General features: G+C 55.9%; 6 protein-coding genes across 6 annotated transcripts; all 6 read left to right on the plus strand.

Moving 5' to 3' along the window:
• Nucleotides 1-35: 35 nt before the first annotated feature.
• On the plus strand, nt 36-1738 carry pnk1 (Bifunctional polynucleotide phosphatase/kinase; the record flags this gene model as incomplete). The annotated part of the gene is made up of 7 exons (XM_036646127.1): nt 36-129; nt 186-361; nt 424-539; nt 588-1211; nt 1266-1327; nt 1378-1520; nt 1571-1738. 7 exons carry the CDS (start codon nt 36-38, stop codon nt 1736-1738), a joined length of 1383 nt encoding a protein of 460 aa, XP_036488498.1.
• Nucleotides 1739-2981: 1243 nt separating this feature from the next.
• CGCS363_v014279 (OV-16 antigen) lies at nt 2982-3655 on the plus strand (the record flags this gene model as incomplete). The annotated part of the gene is made up of 2 exons (XM_036646128.1): nt 2982-3379; nt 3463-3655. The coding sequence occupies 2 exons, from the start codon at nt 2982-2984 to the stop codon at nt 3653-3655; spliced, it is 591 nt and encodes a 196-aa protein (XP_036488500.1).
• A 628-nt stretch (nt 3656-4283) lies between these two features.
• Mutyh (Adenine DNA glycosylase) lies at nt 4284-6209 on the plus strand (the record flags this gene model as incomplete). Its single annotated transcript, XM_036646129.1, has 1 exon — nt 4284-6209. One exon carries the CDS (start codon nt 4284-4286, stop codon nt 6207-6209), a length of 1926 nt encoding a protein of 641 aa, XP_036488961.1.
• A 1386-nt stretch (nt 6210-7595) lies between these two features.
• set5-0 (SET domain-containing protein 5) lies at nt 7596-9017 on the plus strand (the record flags this gene model as incomplete). Its single annotated transcript, XM_036646130.1, has 5 exons — nt 7596-7600; nt 7841-8315; nt 8374-8399; nt 8447-8535; nt 8596-9017. 5 exons carry the CDS (start codon nt 7596-7598, stop codon nt 9015-9017), a joined length of 1017 nt encoding a protein of 338 aa, XP_036488949.1.
• A 1035-nt stretch (nt 9018-10052) lies between these two features.
• Nucleotides 10053-10739, plus strand: CGCS363_v014282 (uncharacterized protein; the record flags this gene model as incomplete). Its single annotated transcript, XM_036646131.1, has 1 exon — nt 10053-10739. One exon carries the CDS (start codon nt 10053-10055, stop codon nt 10737-10739), a length of 687 nt encoding a protein of 228 aa, XP_036488016.1.
• A 3272-nt stretch (nt 10740-14011) lies between these two features.
• Nucleotides 14012-15744, plus strand: qutD-6 (putative quinate permease; the record flags this gene model as incomplete). The annotated part of the gene is made up of 2 exons (XM_036646132.1): nt 14012-14292; nt 14358-15744. The coding sequence occupies 2 exons, from the start codon at nt 14012-14014 to the stop codon at nt 15742-15744; spliced, it is 1668 nt and encodes a 555-aa protein (XP_036488964.1).
• Between the last annotated feature and the right edge of the window lie 1396 nt (nt 15745-17140).

Raw genomic sequence — 17140 nt, forward strand, 5'->3', positions numbered from 1 at the left:
CAAATGGAAGTAGACTACTTCACACAACTCTGAAGATGTCGTCTTCGAATTCGTCGGCGGCGAAGCGGAAACAGAGAGACTCGATCTCTCCTCCACCAGTCAAGCGCAAGGTCCAGAGCGGGACAACCAGTAAGTAGCTTTGCACATACGTATGATTGTGCCGAATCCGACTGACCATCTCCAAGAGAGCGCAGTCGCAAATTTCTTCAAACCCGCCTCCCAGAAGCCGAAAGACCGCACGATATGGACAGAACGAGCCCCGAACGAAGACACCCCAGCGACCCTTTTGGTTGGTCGCTACGAACCTGAGAACCCCCCTGCCGAATCGAAGAAGAGAACGAAAGTTGCCGCATTCGATCTGGTATGGCAGATCTGACACGACGTGACTGCTGAGGAAGTGTGGTGTTGACGCACTTCGACCAGGACTCTACATTGATCACCACAGCTTCTGGCAAGAAGCATTCAGACGACGGAACAGACTGGAAGTGGTGGCATGCTTCCGTTCCCGGACGGCTGAGGGAGCTGTATAACGATGAGGGGTAATGATCGTATGCAACACATCTAGAAAAACCAGCTAACATGGCCAGATACCGAGTCGTAGTCCTGTCCAACCAAGCAGGGCTTGTACTGCACCCAGATCCGAAAGCCAAGGGCCCCAAGTCAACAAAAGACCGAGTATCTTCGTTCAAGCAGAAGGTCAACGCTGTCCTCACACAACTCGATATACCCACCACGATATACGCAGCGACGGAGAAGGACATCTACAGGAAACCTCGGCCGGGCATGTGGAAAGAACTTTGCGAAGACTACGATATCAGCGACGAAGTCGACCTCGAGCATAGCGTGTTCGTTGGCGATGCTGGTGGTCGGATAGCGACGGTGAAGTCCGCCGGTAAGAACGGCGCAGCCACTGCGAAAGACTTCAGCTGTTCCGATCGAAATCTAGCCCACAACATCGGCATCGACTACAAGACTCCAGAAGAATTCTTTCTTGACGAGGAACCCCGCGATTTTGTTCGGGAGTTCGACGTGATACACTACTCCTACCCAGAAGAATCAAAGACCGGCGCATCAGACGTCCTATTCGAGAAGAAGAACAAGCAGGACATTGTTATCTGCTGTGGGCCACCGGGCGCCGGCAAGAGCACATTTTTCTGGAATCACCTGAAGCCGTTGGGTTATGAACGGATCAATCAAGACATTCTCAAAACGTACGTTGAACCCTGAGAAACCGTATGAAAGACTGAAGTTAACATTGTCATCAGACGTGACAAGTGTGTTCAAGCGGCCAAGGAGTTCTTGAGCGCCGGCCAGTCTGTCGCAATAGGTAAATACCCATGTTCTCCGCACTCAAGAGTCTTTATTGACGGTCCTCAGACAATACGAACGCCGATCCTGATACAAGAGCTGTGTGGGTTCAGCTTGCCGAGAAACAACAGGTTCCCATTCGATGTGTGTGGCTGAAGACGCCATTGAACGTCTGCGAGCACAATGACGCCGTGCGGTCTATGAATGCATCAGTAGGTCTATCTTGCTCCAACGTCATAGCACGAATGCTTATTCAATATAGCTCAATCCCGAATCCAGGGTGGCCTTGCCGAAGATGGCCTTCAACGGCTTCAAGTCGAGATTCAAGGAGCCCAAACAGAAGGAAGGGTTTCAGGATATCACGGAGATTGAGTTTGCCTTCCGGGGTACTAAGGACGAGCATGACGTGTGGGCAAGATATTGGCTATGAATGGAAAGGGGAACGGGTGTTTGATGTGAGCATGAAGATGATTGAGCAAGGTACTTTGCGGAAATAGCATGGCTTATAAAGATCCACGCTCAGCACTGGCATTGACACCAAACTTTCTATTCAGCGGTAACCCCAAGAGTGAAAGGCTTTCTTATGTTCTTATGAGGCTTCTCACATTCCTTTTCAGACAGCAACGGGTGAAATTCTGCACCTCAGATGAACACTTTACAGCGCGTCTAGCATGTCAAACACTGTTCAAGCTAAGAAGCGTCAGCGTACAAGAAATCTTCGCCCACTAAGCCTCTCCAATGGTTGCGGCGAAGTGTTAACCTAGAAGCTTTCAGCAGCCCGACTTCACTATCTACAAAACTAGTCATCCATCTTTCTATGCCTATCCTACTTATATTATTAAAAGCATGTAGGTCAGCAGAGAATTAAATGACTGAGTGTGTCATGGTTTTGTTTGAGCAAAAGTTTTGGATGTGACGGTGATCGTAAGCTACTTGCTCGACGTCCTACTACCTTATGTTAAAATTGACATCAGGCCTCACATCCAGGAGAGCCGAATCAGAAGACGTGATTAGGCAACATGGTTAATTTGAATATGACAGGAATCGAATTGCCGAGGAGTCGTAAGACTTGCGGCCATATGAACAAATATCCTCAAACGATCCTAGGATGAGACTACCAAACGCAGACTAACATGGTTGCAGAACCTCCGTCTCCCTAGGATTCATCATTTTACATTCTTGCGAGGCAGAGTTTCAGAACAGTTTCTTCTAACTTAGATTGAAGAGAAGTTTCACAGGCGACGGAGTTGCTGATCGACATCGTCATCATGACCTCAGTGGAGCAAGATGACTGGTCATTTATAACTCAAGGCTCTACACTACTACTAATACACACTTACTATGGTTTCATCTTGTTGAGAATAACACCAACAACCTGTCCTTAGGTCGCATTTCCGCATCTTTCGGAAAAAAACACGTTGGCAGATTTGGCGCAAGCACCTTTATATCTGCCAAGACTTCTGGCGCAGCTGCCCTGGCAATTTTCCACCACTGGCATCAATCCCCCTCCTCACACGATTGACCCCGCGTAGGTCATCACGCATCACGCCCTCGGGTCAAATCCGCCCGCAAGCGATCATCGAAATAGTTCTTGAACGCTGCCAAAGCCACCCTACAGCCTTTCTAACCCTTCCTCTACCTCAATTCAGTTATTCTAACATCACGACAACAAAATGACTCTTGCCGACCACGCACAAAAGCTTACCAGCACCCTGGAGCAAGCCAAGCTCGTCCCCGGGTCCGCGGCGGCGCTCATCCCGGAAGGCTTCAAGCCTACGATCAAGCTCGGGGTGTCGTTTGCTGGCAAGGCCGTTGAGACGGGCAACTTCTTCCGCGCCGGGGAGTGCAAGCTCGCGCCCAGCGTCGCCTTCGAGGCTGAGGAGGGCGCTCCGTCGAACGCTTCCTACACGCTGTTCTTGACCGACCCGGACGCGCCAACACCGGACAACCCGCAGTTCGCCTTCTGGCGCCACTGGGTCCTCCCCGGACTGCAGCCGCTGAGCGGAGAAGCGGTCGTCGGGCAGACGAAACCGGCGTTGACGGAGTTCCTTGGACCCGGGCCGAAGGATGAGTAAGTGTTCACAGTCTTTGCCTTCGAGCAGATACCCTTCCCATTGGCTGGAATGAAGGCCGCTGACTCTATTTTGTGTACAGTTCGAAGCCCCACCGATACCTGTTCTTGCTCTACCGTGAGCCTGAGGGCCTTGACCTGAAGAAGGACGATGTTGGCGGAGAGGAGTTTGTGCAGAGGCGGTCATGGAAGCCGGCTGAGTTTGCTGAGAAGCACGGGTTGAAGCTTGTCGGAGTCAACTGGATGACTTGCGCTGGAGATGGCTGGACTGAGTAATTTTTAGAACTTGCAAGGTACAGCAACAACGATAGACTTTAGATCAACCATTTAAGGAAAAGCTCAAGCTATTCGAACGAGATAAGAAACGTTAGAAGCGGTCAATAGTGAAAATTGAAGCGAAACAGAGGTATTGTCGGATGGTGATGGCTTCATGATGCTGCAAATTTCTCTCTCCAGCACGGTCCTATAGTCTAGTTGGTTAGGACGTCGGATTCTGACTATCATCAGATCCTTCCGTAGGCCCAGGTTCGAATCCTGGTAGGACCTTTTTTACGTCGCTGTTCGCCAGCCGATCGTTATTTTTGCTAATCCTGAGCAATACCAGCTCGCAGAATTTCGACCAGCTACTTGTATTCACATTGTTTCGTTGTGTTTAACTACTTCATTCGCGCGCTCCTTCGCAATGACAAGAACAAATATAGTGAGCGACACATCAAGACAAGGGGCCGAAGTCCCTGAGCCGATCTAAGTTCCAGCGGTCGATTGCTTGAATCGGCGCTAAATGAGCACCTACCACATCCTCACTCAGCGCGCGTCTCAACGACAGCGAAAGCTAAAGTGCTACGACGCGTCTTGGTGTGACATTTTTCCAACACTGAAAATGCCATTTTCTTGAACACAGATCATGGAGCGTTTCGTCATTAGGCGACAAAGCTCGCTTGCGGCAGCCAAGAGGATCCTAGCCCAAGCAGACGACGAGCCCGATTTTGAACCAAAGAAAGCTGCGCCGAAGCCACGAGCGCGCCAGGTCGCTTCCAAACCGCGGGCGTCACCAGCAGCAGCGCGCAAGGACGCGTCTGAGGCGGACTTCACTCCGGAGGACGCCGAGCAGGACGAGGGCCACGAGGTCATTGAGCCACTACCCAAGCGGCGCAAAGTCGAGAGGCCGAAGAAGGCGAGCAAATCTGACACGGCCAAGCTCTATTCCAAGCTCTTTGAGGCCCCAGGAGATGTTTGCAAAGAAGCATGCACGCCTCCCTCCCGAACACACGCAGACTCATATCACCGCCCGCTGCTCCTCCACGGCCAACCAGGCAGGCGGGGCCGGGACGCGCTGCTCTCATGGTTCGACTCCATCAGCACAACCCGCGGTATGCCGTGGCGCAAAGCGTGGATCGATCCGGCCTCCGTCGCGGACGCTGCCGAGCTCCGCGCCGCGCTGGAGAAGCGCGCCTACGAGGTCTGGATCAGCGAGATCATGCTGCAGCAGACGCGCGTTGCGGTGGTGATCGACTACTGGAACAGGTGGATGGCGCGGTGGCCGACGATCCAGGACCTCGCGGCCGCGGAGCCGGAGGACGTGCTGAGCGCGTGGCGCGGGCTGGGGTACTACTCGCGCGCGACGCGGATCCACGAGGCGGCGAAGCTGGTCGTCGGCGACGCGGCGTGGAGGGGCCTGATGCCGGCGGACACGGCGGAGTTGGAGGCCAAGGTTCCTGGTGTGGGGAGGTACACGGCCGGCGCGATCTCGGCCATTGTGTTTGGGAGGGCGGCGCCGATGGTTGATGGCAATGTGTTGCGGGTGTTGAGCCGGCAGTTGGGTGTTTTTGGGAACGTGAAGACGGACAAAGCGACTATTGATCTCCTCTGGGCTGCGGCGGATGCACTGGTCAAAGCCGTGGCGAGGGATGCGGTTGGTGATGACGGGAGGGACGAAGAGGAGGCGCCGACGAGTGATCGGCCCGGACGATGGGGACAGGCGCTGATGGAGCTCGGGAGCACTGTTTGCACGCCGAAACCGAACTGCGGCGAGTGTCCTATCACGGCAACGTGTCGAGCCTACGCAGAGGGCCTCCTGCTCGCTGCCAAGTCGAAGAAGCCCAAAGTGGAGGACATCGAGGACTTGTGCTCGCTATGCGAGCCTTTCGAGGAAGACGGCGATGAAGGCTTTCTATCTGGTGAGGACTCTGATACTCCCCCGAAGAAGCCGACGAAGGGCGTTAAAGGGGCAAAAGCTGCTGCGCCCGGGCCGAAGCAAGCCACTCTCGCCGCATTCAAATTCGTCTCCAAGAACGCCGACAAGGACGACGCATCCCCGAAGCAGCGCCCGTCCGTTGACGCGAAGGCTCTCGAGACCGTCGCCGAGCATGCAAGGAAGTTCCCGCTCAAGGTCGTCAAAAAGGCGGTCCGCGAAGAGGAGGCCCTCGTCTGCGCGATTCGGCGCGCCGACGGGCAGCTCCTGATCCACCGCCGCCCCGAGAAAGGCCTGCTCGCCGGACTGTGGGAGTTCCCCAGCCATACCCTCCCCGCTGCAACCAGCCACACGGCAGCGTCGCGGAAGAAGGATGCTCAGGCGTACGCGTCGGGGCTAATTGCCGGCGGTAAAAAGGTGAAACTGCGGCATGCGGGAGAGCTAGGTAGCGTGCCGTGGCTGTTCTCGCATCTCAAGTTGACCATGCATGTCCACCTGTTTGAGGCGGACGGGCCCGGAGACTGTGTGTCTTCGCATGCGCGGAGCAGATGGGCTGCTGTGCAAGAGGTTGAGGACGAGTCGATGGGTACGGGGATGCGGAAGTGTTGGGCGCTGGTGCGGGAGAGGGTGGAGGAATAGACGAGCGGGTTGGATGAAGTAGAGGCTGATGTCCTTGATAATACCCGGCGTGTTTGTGTACCTATACGTGTAACATTGTAATTTGACTCTGACACGCGGCTGAAGTCGTCGAACCAATGATATATCATTGACGGCTTATATCGATTGCCACTTACTCGTCGTGCTGGACTACCAAATCCCATTTCACGCCGACTTGACACCCCCTAAGGTATGAAGCGGGCAGGTCATCAAACCGGCAGTCACCGACCCACTGTTCATCCTCCGCTCTTGGGCCTCATAGCCCCGGCCGCGTTTCCTGGAGTCTCCGGAAGGGCCGGATGGGCCGGATGGGCCGGATGGGCCGGATGGGCCGGATGGGCCCCATCTTCTCACGATGGGGCCGGCTTGGTGTTGACGGTGGATACGCTTGCATCGTGCCCTCGACCCGCCCACAACTTGCACCGAATTCTTGACCATCTTGCCCTCGCGATTCTCACAACCGCAAATAAGCCTGCCCGGCTAGCTCAATCGGTAGAGCGTGAGACTCTTAATCTCAAGGTTGTGGGTTCGACCCGTAAGCGCCATCATCATCCCAAACCACCCACCAACATCATCACTAACACATCCCAGCCACGTCGGGCTCAAGTCCCGTCAGCGATTGACTTCAAATCACATCTTTTTTGCTCTCCCTCCGACTTTATATAGTGTTAAACTTTTTGTTAGCCAGCGAGCATAAACCACGTTCTATAATTCCTCGTAAGCGTGGCCGATACAGCAGTTGCGACATGATGGTGAACGCGTCTCATGATCTCGTAACCCGTCCTTCCCCAAAACCAAGACTTTGGCCAAGAAGTTCTCGCCGTATTCCCATAGCCCCCAAACACCCCCTCTCTCAATTTGGGGAAATCCCCCTTGGCCACCTGTTCACTTCATGATTTCCCCAAAAACCAAGCATCTTGGCGGGCCTTGGCATCGCGGCCTGCGAGCCTCCGTCTCCTGCACCACGGGATCCAACCCGCTTTTAGACGGCCGCGGAGCCGATCGACCGCGCATTGCGGCTAAATGCGATGCTTATCTTTATCTTGATGTAGGGTGACGGCGGTAACCACACCTGTAGAAGGGCCGGCTCGGCTTGCGTCAGGGGCCGGAGGATAGAGTTGACTAGGTCGTGTCTGATCTGCGCGGTGTGTTTGGGACGCCTCCTTTGAGGGGTTTGATGCCGACAGAGCGCTGCAAGACACGGTGTTCAACTTGAGAAGTTTCCTGTAGTACTGATGCCATCGCGTGATCGACGGCTGGGGACGGTTGAAGGGCTCTTTCATAAGAGAGTGCCCAAGGTATTCCTTTGAAGTCTCAAAATAGAAAAATGGTTTTGTTCTCCAGGGTTCCTCTCTCTTCTTTCCCGCAATGACGTTGTTTGTTTCGTTCCTCTTGGTTCTAGGAATCTGTGTGTCATGTGTATTAGCTCAATCGCCAAATCATTCTATCCACACAACTCGCCAGTGTGATTGGAACCCCGCGGGACCACTGCATCTTTCGCTCCATCAGGAGACATGTTTCCTGCCGTATAATCCAGAAAAGAACCTCGGAAGCTCGGAGCTATCGGCGTGGACACATAGACCGGTGTGCACCAGCCCAAATACCAACTCCAGATATTGCGCCTTCGTCAAGGATGACTTCCACGGCGACTCCGCAGTTCTCATCCTCACATCCCCAGAGACGGCAGCCGGAGATCTCGGTTTGATCGACGACTTCGATCCACGGTGGCTCAGCCCGGGTTCTTCTTCTCTGCCGCCGCGGATCCCGCCCTACGAGGTCCGGAAGATACCCGGGAAAGAGCTGGGGGTCGTGGCCAACTCGACGATTCGCGCCGGAGAGGTCATCATGCGTGACTATCCGACCATCTTGCAGTCCGTGGCCACGGAAGTGTGGGAGCAGATCGACCCGAGAGAGGCGCTGTGGGTTCTCGAGGAGGGCTTTGTGCGGCTGCCGAGGGAGGTTCAGATCAGAGTCTTTGAGCTCGCGAGGAGTACGGGCGGGCATGTGCTCGAGGATGTTCTTCACACAAACACCTTTGCGGCCTCATTCAACAATGTCAGCCACTATGGGTTATTCACAAACATCGCGGTAGGGAGAACCTTGTGTTTCTGGACAAAGGATGAATGGAAAGCTGACTAGAAAGCAGAGAATCAACCACGATTGTCGGCCAAAGTTGGTGGTCCCGCGGCACTAGAAGATTGTATGCTTACATGGTACAGCGCGGTGACTCGGTACTCTCCACGAACGCTCGCCTTGGAGGTAGTAGCGTACCGTGATATTCAGCCAGGAGAAGAGCTGAGTATCAGTTGTGAGACGCCATCTTCTGTCTACATCAGCGACACTCGCCCAAGCTAACACCAATACCCAGACTCACCGCTCAACATGCTCTACGCAGACCGTCAGCGGACCCTGCAGGAGTGGGGATTCAACTGCACATGTTCGCTCTGCAGCTCCGCCTCCGCCGTGGCCGCCTCCGACGCCCGCCGCGGACGGATGCAGGAGATCGTGTCGGCGCTCAACAACAAAGTCTTCCGCTCATCGCCGGCGCGCATGGCGGAGCTTGCGGAGGAACTGGACGGCATTTTGAAGGAAGAGGGGCTGTCGGCGCAGAAGGGCGACTTTTACGACATACTCGCGCGGGCTTATGTAGACATGGGCGAGGTCGAAACGGGCAGGAGGTATGCGCGGTTGGCGGTGGAGAAGCTGGTGCACTTTGCGGGGTACGACGACGAGAGGACGGAGAGGGCGAGGGGGCTTTTGGGGGAGTTGGGGAAAGTTGGGGGAGCGTAGGAGCAGCTTACACGGGGTATGGGGGAAACGGTGCGGTGTGTGACTGATCATGAACAAGGGCATGTTCGGGGTAATACAAGACGGAGGACTGTCACTACCCTTCTCGATGGTCTGCTGCGAGTGGTATTGGCCCGGAGTAAAGGAACCCCGGGGAGGAGGACGGGGGTGAGGTTTCCTGATTCGGGGTGCCTCGCCTAACACCGACGGGATATATCTTTTTCAGGCAGTTCCAACATGGCATGGCGTTGGGGGAAGGGAGCAAACCATTCTTTTCTTGGGGGCGCTTATTATTCTCCGACTCGCGCACACCTGCTCACGGCTATGCGGCACCGCTCCGTGACCCAAGATGCTGGAACCGCGATTAGGTTCCGCGGGAAGGGGGGTGTGACGCCCGTTGATCCTCCCGCAACATGCTTTTCCCCTGGGTTGTCAAAAATAAGAACAACGTGTCTCTGCTATGCGCTTTCTGAGGGTTGGGGGAGTTGAGGCTCTGGCTGGAGCCGCGTCCATGTGGCGCCAAGAGGCTTGGAAGGGCTTGGACGACCACTGCCAAGGCTGCCTTGGCATGCTTCTCTGAACGTCGTGCCGACCACAAGAATATTCAGAGAAGAAAGCTGATGATGCAAAAAGAATTTTGTGGTAAACACAGGAGTATTCTGTTTAAGAAACAATCAAAGACAAACAATTTCAGAACAAAGACATTAAACCATTTGACTGTGACACCATGCTGCTCTTTGCAAACGAGAACCTTGTTCTGCGTTCGATGCACGTCCCGTCAACACCACAGAAAGACATCACCACCAACACAATGTCTTTATCACGATGGTCCAAACCAACCTGCGCTCCAGTATTTAAATCGGCCCACGTCCGATGGCAAGTCCCCCTGCTCTCACCAAACCAGAACGCAACAACACGTCGCATCACATATCTCGGCTAACAATACGACGGCATAAACGAACCCGCGCTATTACTCACACTACCACCACAGCACAGACTTTCCGAATTTCCCCAGAAACCCCAGAGATCTTCGCTGCCATGTGCATCCAGTACATCATCTCCGCAATCTGCACCGCCGCCGCCTGCGGCGTGCCCCAGAAGGGCTGCCGGCGCGAACACGTGGTCGTGTCGCGGCGCGAGGTGTGCGGCGCCGCGGTGCCGGCACGGTGCATGTGCTTCTTCGGTTCGTGCGGGCGCATCGTCACGCACTTTGACGACAGCGACCTGGCGCACATCGCCGAGGCGCCGTGCGAGGCGTGCGACGAGCTGTTCGTCGCGGAGCCGGAGGAGGTGCTGCTGCTCAAGATCTTCGACGCCGAGTTCGCGGAGATCTGGGCCGAGTTCTTTGGGCCGAAGCACGCTGAGCGGTGCACCGAGGGCAAGTGGCTGGGCAAGTATGATGCTGAGCAGTTGCTGTTTTACCTGGAGGACGAGGAGGAGACCTCTGTGGGCCGGGATGACGGCGACATTGTCATGGAGTTCTGGGAGGATGCGCCTGGCGCTGCTGGGGATGGTGAGTTTCATGCCATTGCGGGTGAGTCTGATGTGACCGAGTTTGAGGGATATGGTCTGGATGAACTGTTTGAATTTACAGACTGTCGTGCGGAGGATATTCCTCTCCCATCGGACGACGAGGCTGTGATGTTGCCCTGCGATGGAGCGCAGCACGAGGACACCCACCAGATTGAGATTCACGATGACCAGGCCCTGGAAGGTGAGAACTAGCAGAGAGCTGGGCAGGGGGCAACTAGGTGAGTGTACGCATATCGGGAGGAAACTCGTAAATTGATTATGTCGGGCAAATTTGACTACGTAGACAGGACACGCAAGAATTGATGACCACGTAATACACACAAAACAGGATTCTCAAAGGGGGAGGGGGGGTTACACGACCCGAAGATCATCACTCGGGTTCGCGCTCTGGGTTGTAGCTCCGACGCCGGCGTGTGTTAGAAAACGTTGACAGCATGCGATGAGCGGTCTTTTGCAATTTTCAAGTAAACCCCGTGACCAACTGACTGGTAAAAGTCTTGGAAATCGTATGAGGTTCCAAATTGCATGCACTCAGAGACCTCCGCACGTTGGTCGGACTCGGTGGTAATTTACACGCCTGGGCCCGGGGTGGCTGGGTTTGCCTGGTATGGGAAGTATGGAGCAGCGGCAATCCGTGCTCCTTTTGCGCCTTTCGCCATGTGACGAGTGGGGGGTTTATTTCTTTGGCAGAAATTTCGCGTCAACTCCAAGGTGTCGTCGCATGCGTGTGGTGTGTGTGAAGTGAAAGTGTGGGTGGGAAAACACCGAGCTCGCGCTGCGAGTTGAGCGCTTAGATATCCCCAGTCCAGTTTTTTTTACCCCGTAAAGTCCCCATTGAAGGAAGCTTCTCCGTGGGGACTTTGGGGTTGGGGAGCAGACGAGCAGGAAAAGGGGACCTGGGGAGTTACTTTGGGGCAGAGAAAGGGTGCAATGAGACGGATGGCCGGATATCCTGGCCATTTGGATGGACGGATGGATCTCTCTGCCTGCGTACGAATCACCGGGCGTGCCACTGCGCAATCATCGATGTCCTGGTTGGCCGAGACGGCATGTAAGCTTAAACTACGGGGATTCATTCGCGCGAGATCCATCTTGCCTGGGAGGATTGAGGGGAAGTTAGCAGACTGGAGTTCGTGGAGCAGCAAAGAGATGGGGAGGCGAATTGTCGGTCGAGGCCCGATGGGCCTGGCCTGGTCATCTGCATTTCTCATGTAACAATGACCGGCGCAGGCATACAAGTGTACAAGGGGCTACTGCCAGTATGACTCGATTTTGAATGCTCCGCGGGCGTAAAAACCGCAGCCGTCGGTGGTTGACGAGCAACTTGCGAGTTCGCTCTCACGGAAGATGGCCGAGCGGCAGTTGCACGCGCGGACAAACCCCGTCGACTTAGTCCCAAAGCAGCCCGAGCAGGGCCCCACCCGGCCGGCGGCGAGCTGCGGTGCCTCTGCCGCCTGCGAACTTGCTGAGGGAACCGGCCCTTGGGATTGGCTGCTTTGGGGAAGTCTTGGAGCAAGTCTGGCTGACTTTCCTAGACTGGATTTCTGGGAGGCACTGAGAGCGGTTCCACGTAAAAAGTTGGGGACATGGATCATGGGACGACATGGGGCTTTTGCGAGGGCTTCGGCCTGGCGTTGCATCTCTCTGTCTTTCCCACTCTTTTTTCCCTCCCAATGTTTGGTCAGCAGCAAAAACTGGAAACGCACCCTCTCGACGAGTCAGAGCGCAGCTATTATTCCTGTGAAATCTTTGGCATTGCGGGGGAGAACAAGACGGATGGTCGTCTCCAAACTTCCAAAGCGCGGAGAATGCGGAGCGGTGCACCGCTCTCCCACCTAAGGACAGGGGGGTTGTCTACTAAGTGCCTTATGGTGGTTTTTGGCCCCGACTTGGCTTGCGCACTTGGCAAGCAAGCAAGCACCGCTCCCAAGGAACATCACGTCACTTGGCACTGGGCGGGATCGTCCTTTGTCGAACTCTTGGTCCAATCCAGCGCCGCGGAACACCATCCTGCCGGTGCAGACAAGCCTTGAGGCGGTTTCTTCGCCCTTCTCGCGTGCATCACACCCTCTCTGGGCAGATTTACCCCAACCTCACCTCCCCAGCGACCGCTGTTCCCCCCTTCCCCCAGCCGGGACGTAGGCGGCCTTGCTTCTTCGGGCGATTCATTTCTTGTTGAGCTGAGAGACACTACTGCATCCTCTGCCCGTGGAATTGTCTCTTGGTGTGTTGCATTACGGGAACTTGCGGGAGCTTCTTGATCCCAAACCGCTGGCTTGAGAACACTAACTGTGAGAAATACGAGTCTATCGGCCTTGATGCGCGGGGTGATGCCCGTCCTCTAACCTCGCGTGGCCTCATGGGCCACCCCAGAGGCGCAAACGGTCATCTGAAGATGAGCGGAAGTCATCCCAGTTCTCCGCGGCAGGTGGTCAATTCTGAGAATTTAGACTTTGTATCAGAGCTTTTTCCGTTAATTCAAGGCCCCCCTTTTCCGTCGAATTTCTCGGGGCCAACTTTTGGGATACCACGTTATTTCTGATACCCAGTATCAAACAGATCTAGAGTCCGTTTTCCAGATCTAGTAAACCGAGAGGCCCCCAAAACCGTTGTCTCTGCATGGCGCATCACTGTGGATAATACAGCTGCGAGATACGGCAAAACTGCGCCGAGAAAAACAACGAGAGCGAGAGAGAGACAGAGAGACAGCTTACACAACGGGCGCGTCCGACAATACGGACAGCGGAGAACATCCCGGCCAGGCTGGCAGGCAATGGTCTGCCTACCAACCCCCGACTCGAGTAGTCCGTCCTACGTACTCCTCCTCCTCCTCCTCCTCTTCCTTGTCTTTTCCCCAACTACCCCAAACCAAAGCCGCCGGCGCGCGGTTGCTACAGCCGGATATGGGCAAGCTGCCGCCCACTTTACGCACCAAAGGCATCGTCTCTCCTCTCTCCCCACGCATCTCCATGTTCATCCCCATACCCTTCCCCATTCAACTCACCAAGACATCCTTGTCTAGTTTCGTAACCAGGACACCATTCCACCCGTTCCTCCCCTCGCAATTTTTCACGATGGTGGAACGGAAGTTGAGCGATTGGTCGGTCGGCGGACCATCCCCCCGATGTCCCCCTACGACCCTTTTCCCACGGGGTCGCATTGACCGCTGGCTGTCATCTCGCAGAGGGCGGGGAGGGAGGGATTCTAGTCGTGTGCGCGTGGTGTGTAGTTTGCATTTGTGATCTGGGTTACTCATGTAAGCTGGTGTTCCCTCCGATCACTTCCCGTTTTCCCTCCCCAGATCTTCTTGGGGTATTAATATCAACCCCTTCTCACCCATCCGACGGATTCTTGTTCTTCAACCGTCGTGTTCATACCTCAAACCTCACGCCCCCTTCTTTTCTCTTTGCATAGCCCGCCGACAAACCATCCCGAGCGAGCACCGAAAAGGAACAGCTTCCAAAATGGCTGGAGGTGGTGTCAAGAAACCCATCAACGTCTTCAAGCTCGGTGAGCTGGGCGAGCCCAAGGGCGTTTTCAACTGGCGACTATGGTTCGCCGTCGTCTCCTTCGGCCTCATGGGCGCCGCCCGCGGTGTCGATGAGGGTCTCATCTCTGGCGCCTTCGGCTCCAAGGATTTCCAAAAGTTCATCCACTACGATCAGTACAGCGATGTTGAGAAGACCAACATCAAGGCCAACGTCTCCGCCATGGTCCAGCTCGGTTCCGTTGCTGGTGCTCTCTTGTAAGTCGGCGCCCCTCGGGTGGCTTTCGCGCTTGACTCGTCTCCGACTAACACGACCGGTTCAGTGCTTTCGTCATCTGTGACAAGATCGGCCGTATCTGGGCTACCCGTCAGCTCTGCGTCATCTGGATTATCGGTATTGCCATCTTCATGGCCAACAACGGACACCTCGGCGCCGTCTACGCCGGCCGCTTCATCGCCGGTCTTGGTGTCGGCCAGACGCCCGTCGTCGGCCCCGTCTACCTCGCTGAGATCGCCCCGGCCTCCGTCCGCGGCCTGTGCACTTGCGTCTTCACCGGTTTCGTGTACCTGGGCATCGTCCTCGCGTACTTCACAAACTACGGCTGTCAGATTCACCTCGGCGACACCACCCACAACCGCTGGCTCGTGCCCACCTCGCTGCACATCATGTTCGCCGGCATCATCTTCATCCTCACCTTCTTCCAGTTCGAGTCCCCTCGTTTCCTGGTCAAGCAGGGCAAGATCGAGGAGGCCACCACGACCATGGCTCACCTGCGTCACCTCTCCGTCGACCACGAGTACGTCACTCGCGAGATCTACAACATCCAGGCTGCCCACCACGAGGAGCTCGAGGCCAGCAAGGGCGCCACCTGGTTCGGCAAGGTCAAGGAGCTCTTCCTCGTCCCTAGCAACCTGTACCGTCTCTACCTCAGCACCATGGTCCAGTTCCTCTCCCAGTGGTCTGGCGCCGGCTCCATCACCCTGTACGCCCCCGACCTGTTCAAGATCCTCGGCATCACCGGCCAGAACGAGTCTCTCCTCGTTACCGCCGTCTTCGGTGTCGTGAAACTCACCGCCGCCATCCTCTGCGCGCTGTTCCTCGTCGATGTCATCGGTCGCAAGCGCGCCCTGCTCACGGGTATCACCCTGCAGGCCATCGCTATGATCTACGTCGCTGGCTTCCTCACCCACGTGCCCCTCCTCGGCGTCGACGAGAGCTTCGTCCTGCCCGAGAACCTCCTCGGCGTCTCCCGCGGCGCCATCGCCATGATCTACATCTCCGGCTTCGGCTGGGCCCTTGGCTGGAACTCCATGCAGTACCTCCTGACCGCCGAGCTGTTCCCCCTCCGCGTCCGCGCCCTCGCCACCTCCTGGGCCATGACGCTGCACTTCGCCAACCAGTACGGCAACTCCCGCGCCGTGCCCAACATGCTGCTCTCCACCGACCACGGCGGCATCTCGCCCATGGGCACCTTCTGGTCCTTCGCGGCCATCACCATCATCGGCGGCGTCTGGGTCTGGTTCTTCGTCCCCGAGACCGCCGGCCGCTCGCTCGAGAGCATGGACCGCCTGTTCGAGCTGCCGTGGTACAGGATCGGTCTTCACGGCAACGCGGACGCCGAGGAGCGCGACATTGTCCACAACGAGAAGCAGGAGGCCGCCGAGGGCGTGCAGGGTGCTGCGACGCACGCTGAGAAGAGGGAGGTTTAGAGACTGTATAATGTGTACACGATAGATGCTTGAAAGCGTCTCATGGTTGAAACAAAACAAAAGGGCCCATATAATGAATGCAATATGCACCCAAAGAAGTAATGATTCAAAAGAAACAATTTTTCAAAGATGATGACTTTTTCGTCCGAAATCTGATGTCTTGTTTGGCGTGAACTGAACCTCGCTTGATCTTGCTCAAACAGCAAAGTAAAAGCTGTGATCGGCCTGCATAGTGTGCGTATGAAACCCTGCAGGGAACAGAACCCCTACATTATGTATGTGACGCAACTCGACGTATTGGATGAAGATCAGAGACATTTTCACACGGACAAAGACCGCACAGAAGCAAGACGGAGAAGACCCCGTCTGCGGTCAAGGTGTGAACAGGGGGGACGGAGATGGCCCGCCACCCCTGTGTCTGTGGGGAAGCGGAGAATCGCCGCGAGTGGCTACGGTTAGGACGGGGAAAGCCCGCGTGTGAAAGGTGACAGGGTTCGGCCGAGGACGGGCCATCGGCAAAGACATATATCAACACCTTCGGAACATCAAGGAAGGATGGTGCAGGATCCTGGGATCTGTTGGGGACGGAAATGCAACCTCTCGGCGCGGCCGTGGCATTGCGGAACGAACTGGACGTCCTCGGCCATTGATATACGCACCGAATACGGGGCGGCCGTGTTGTTCGTCAATGACTAGTCGACTGGCATGATTCTGCCGCCAATGGCACCGAGAGACCGGATCCGGCCACGCTCCCAACGACACGACTTCAGTGCGACTTCGTGGAATGAACCATCGGCATATCTACGGCTCATGAAAGCGATCCCCTCTGGGTTTGGAAGGCGACCGTCTGTGGTGAGCGATCAAAACAGAGGTGCCACCGCCCCTGGACCAGGAACAAGTGTCAAGCTATTGGTGTGAGGCTTCAGGTCGAGGGGGCGACAGAATGGATCTCGGTCCCGAGTCACAAGGGGAAAGAGTTATCGAATTCAATGGTTCGAACTGACGATCCCTGTGGCTCAGCCCGGCTTCAATGGGATTAGGATCCCGAGCAGCTCGCTCCTGTCCTTGTCCCGAGCAACGCGAAAATGCCAACCATCAGAGCCCATCCAGATTCCAGACCCCGTCTCGATGAAGCTTAGCACACCCAGGAACCTCTTCCCCGGGTGCGCCACGAACGCCATCGGCACCCAATCGCGTCCCCAATCTCCAAGACCACAGGACGCCCAAAGCTCCACGACGACAGCCGATGTCTCAGCCACAGCTCCGCCAATGGCCCGATCTTCTTCAACGAAAGCAATGAATCTCTTTGAGAGGAACGAACGTTGGCTTGAAGCGGACAGCGGATAGCAGCAATGGCGGCGCTTCGCTTCCCCAGAGCCCGCGCGCTGCCAGCGGC

The sequence above is a fragment of the Colletotrichum siamense genome, assembly GCF_013390195.1.
Source record: "Colletotrichum siamense strain Cg363 chromosome Unknown KSG_Cg363_contig10, whole genome shotgun sequence".
NCBI classification, from domain to species: domain Eukaryota; kingdom Fungi; phylum Ascomycota; class Sordariomycetes; order Glomerellales; family Glomerellaceae; genus Colletotrichum; species Colletotrichum siamense.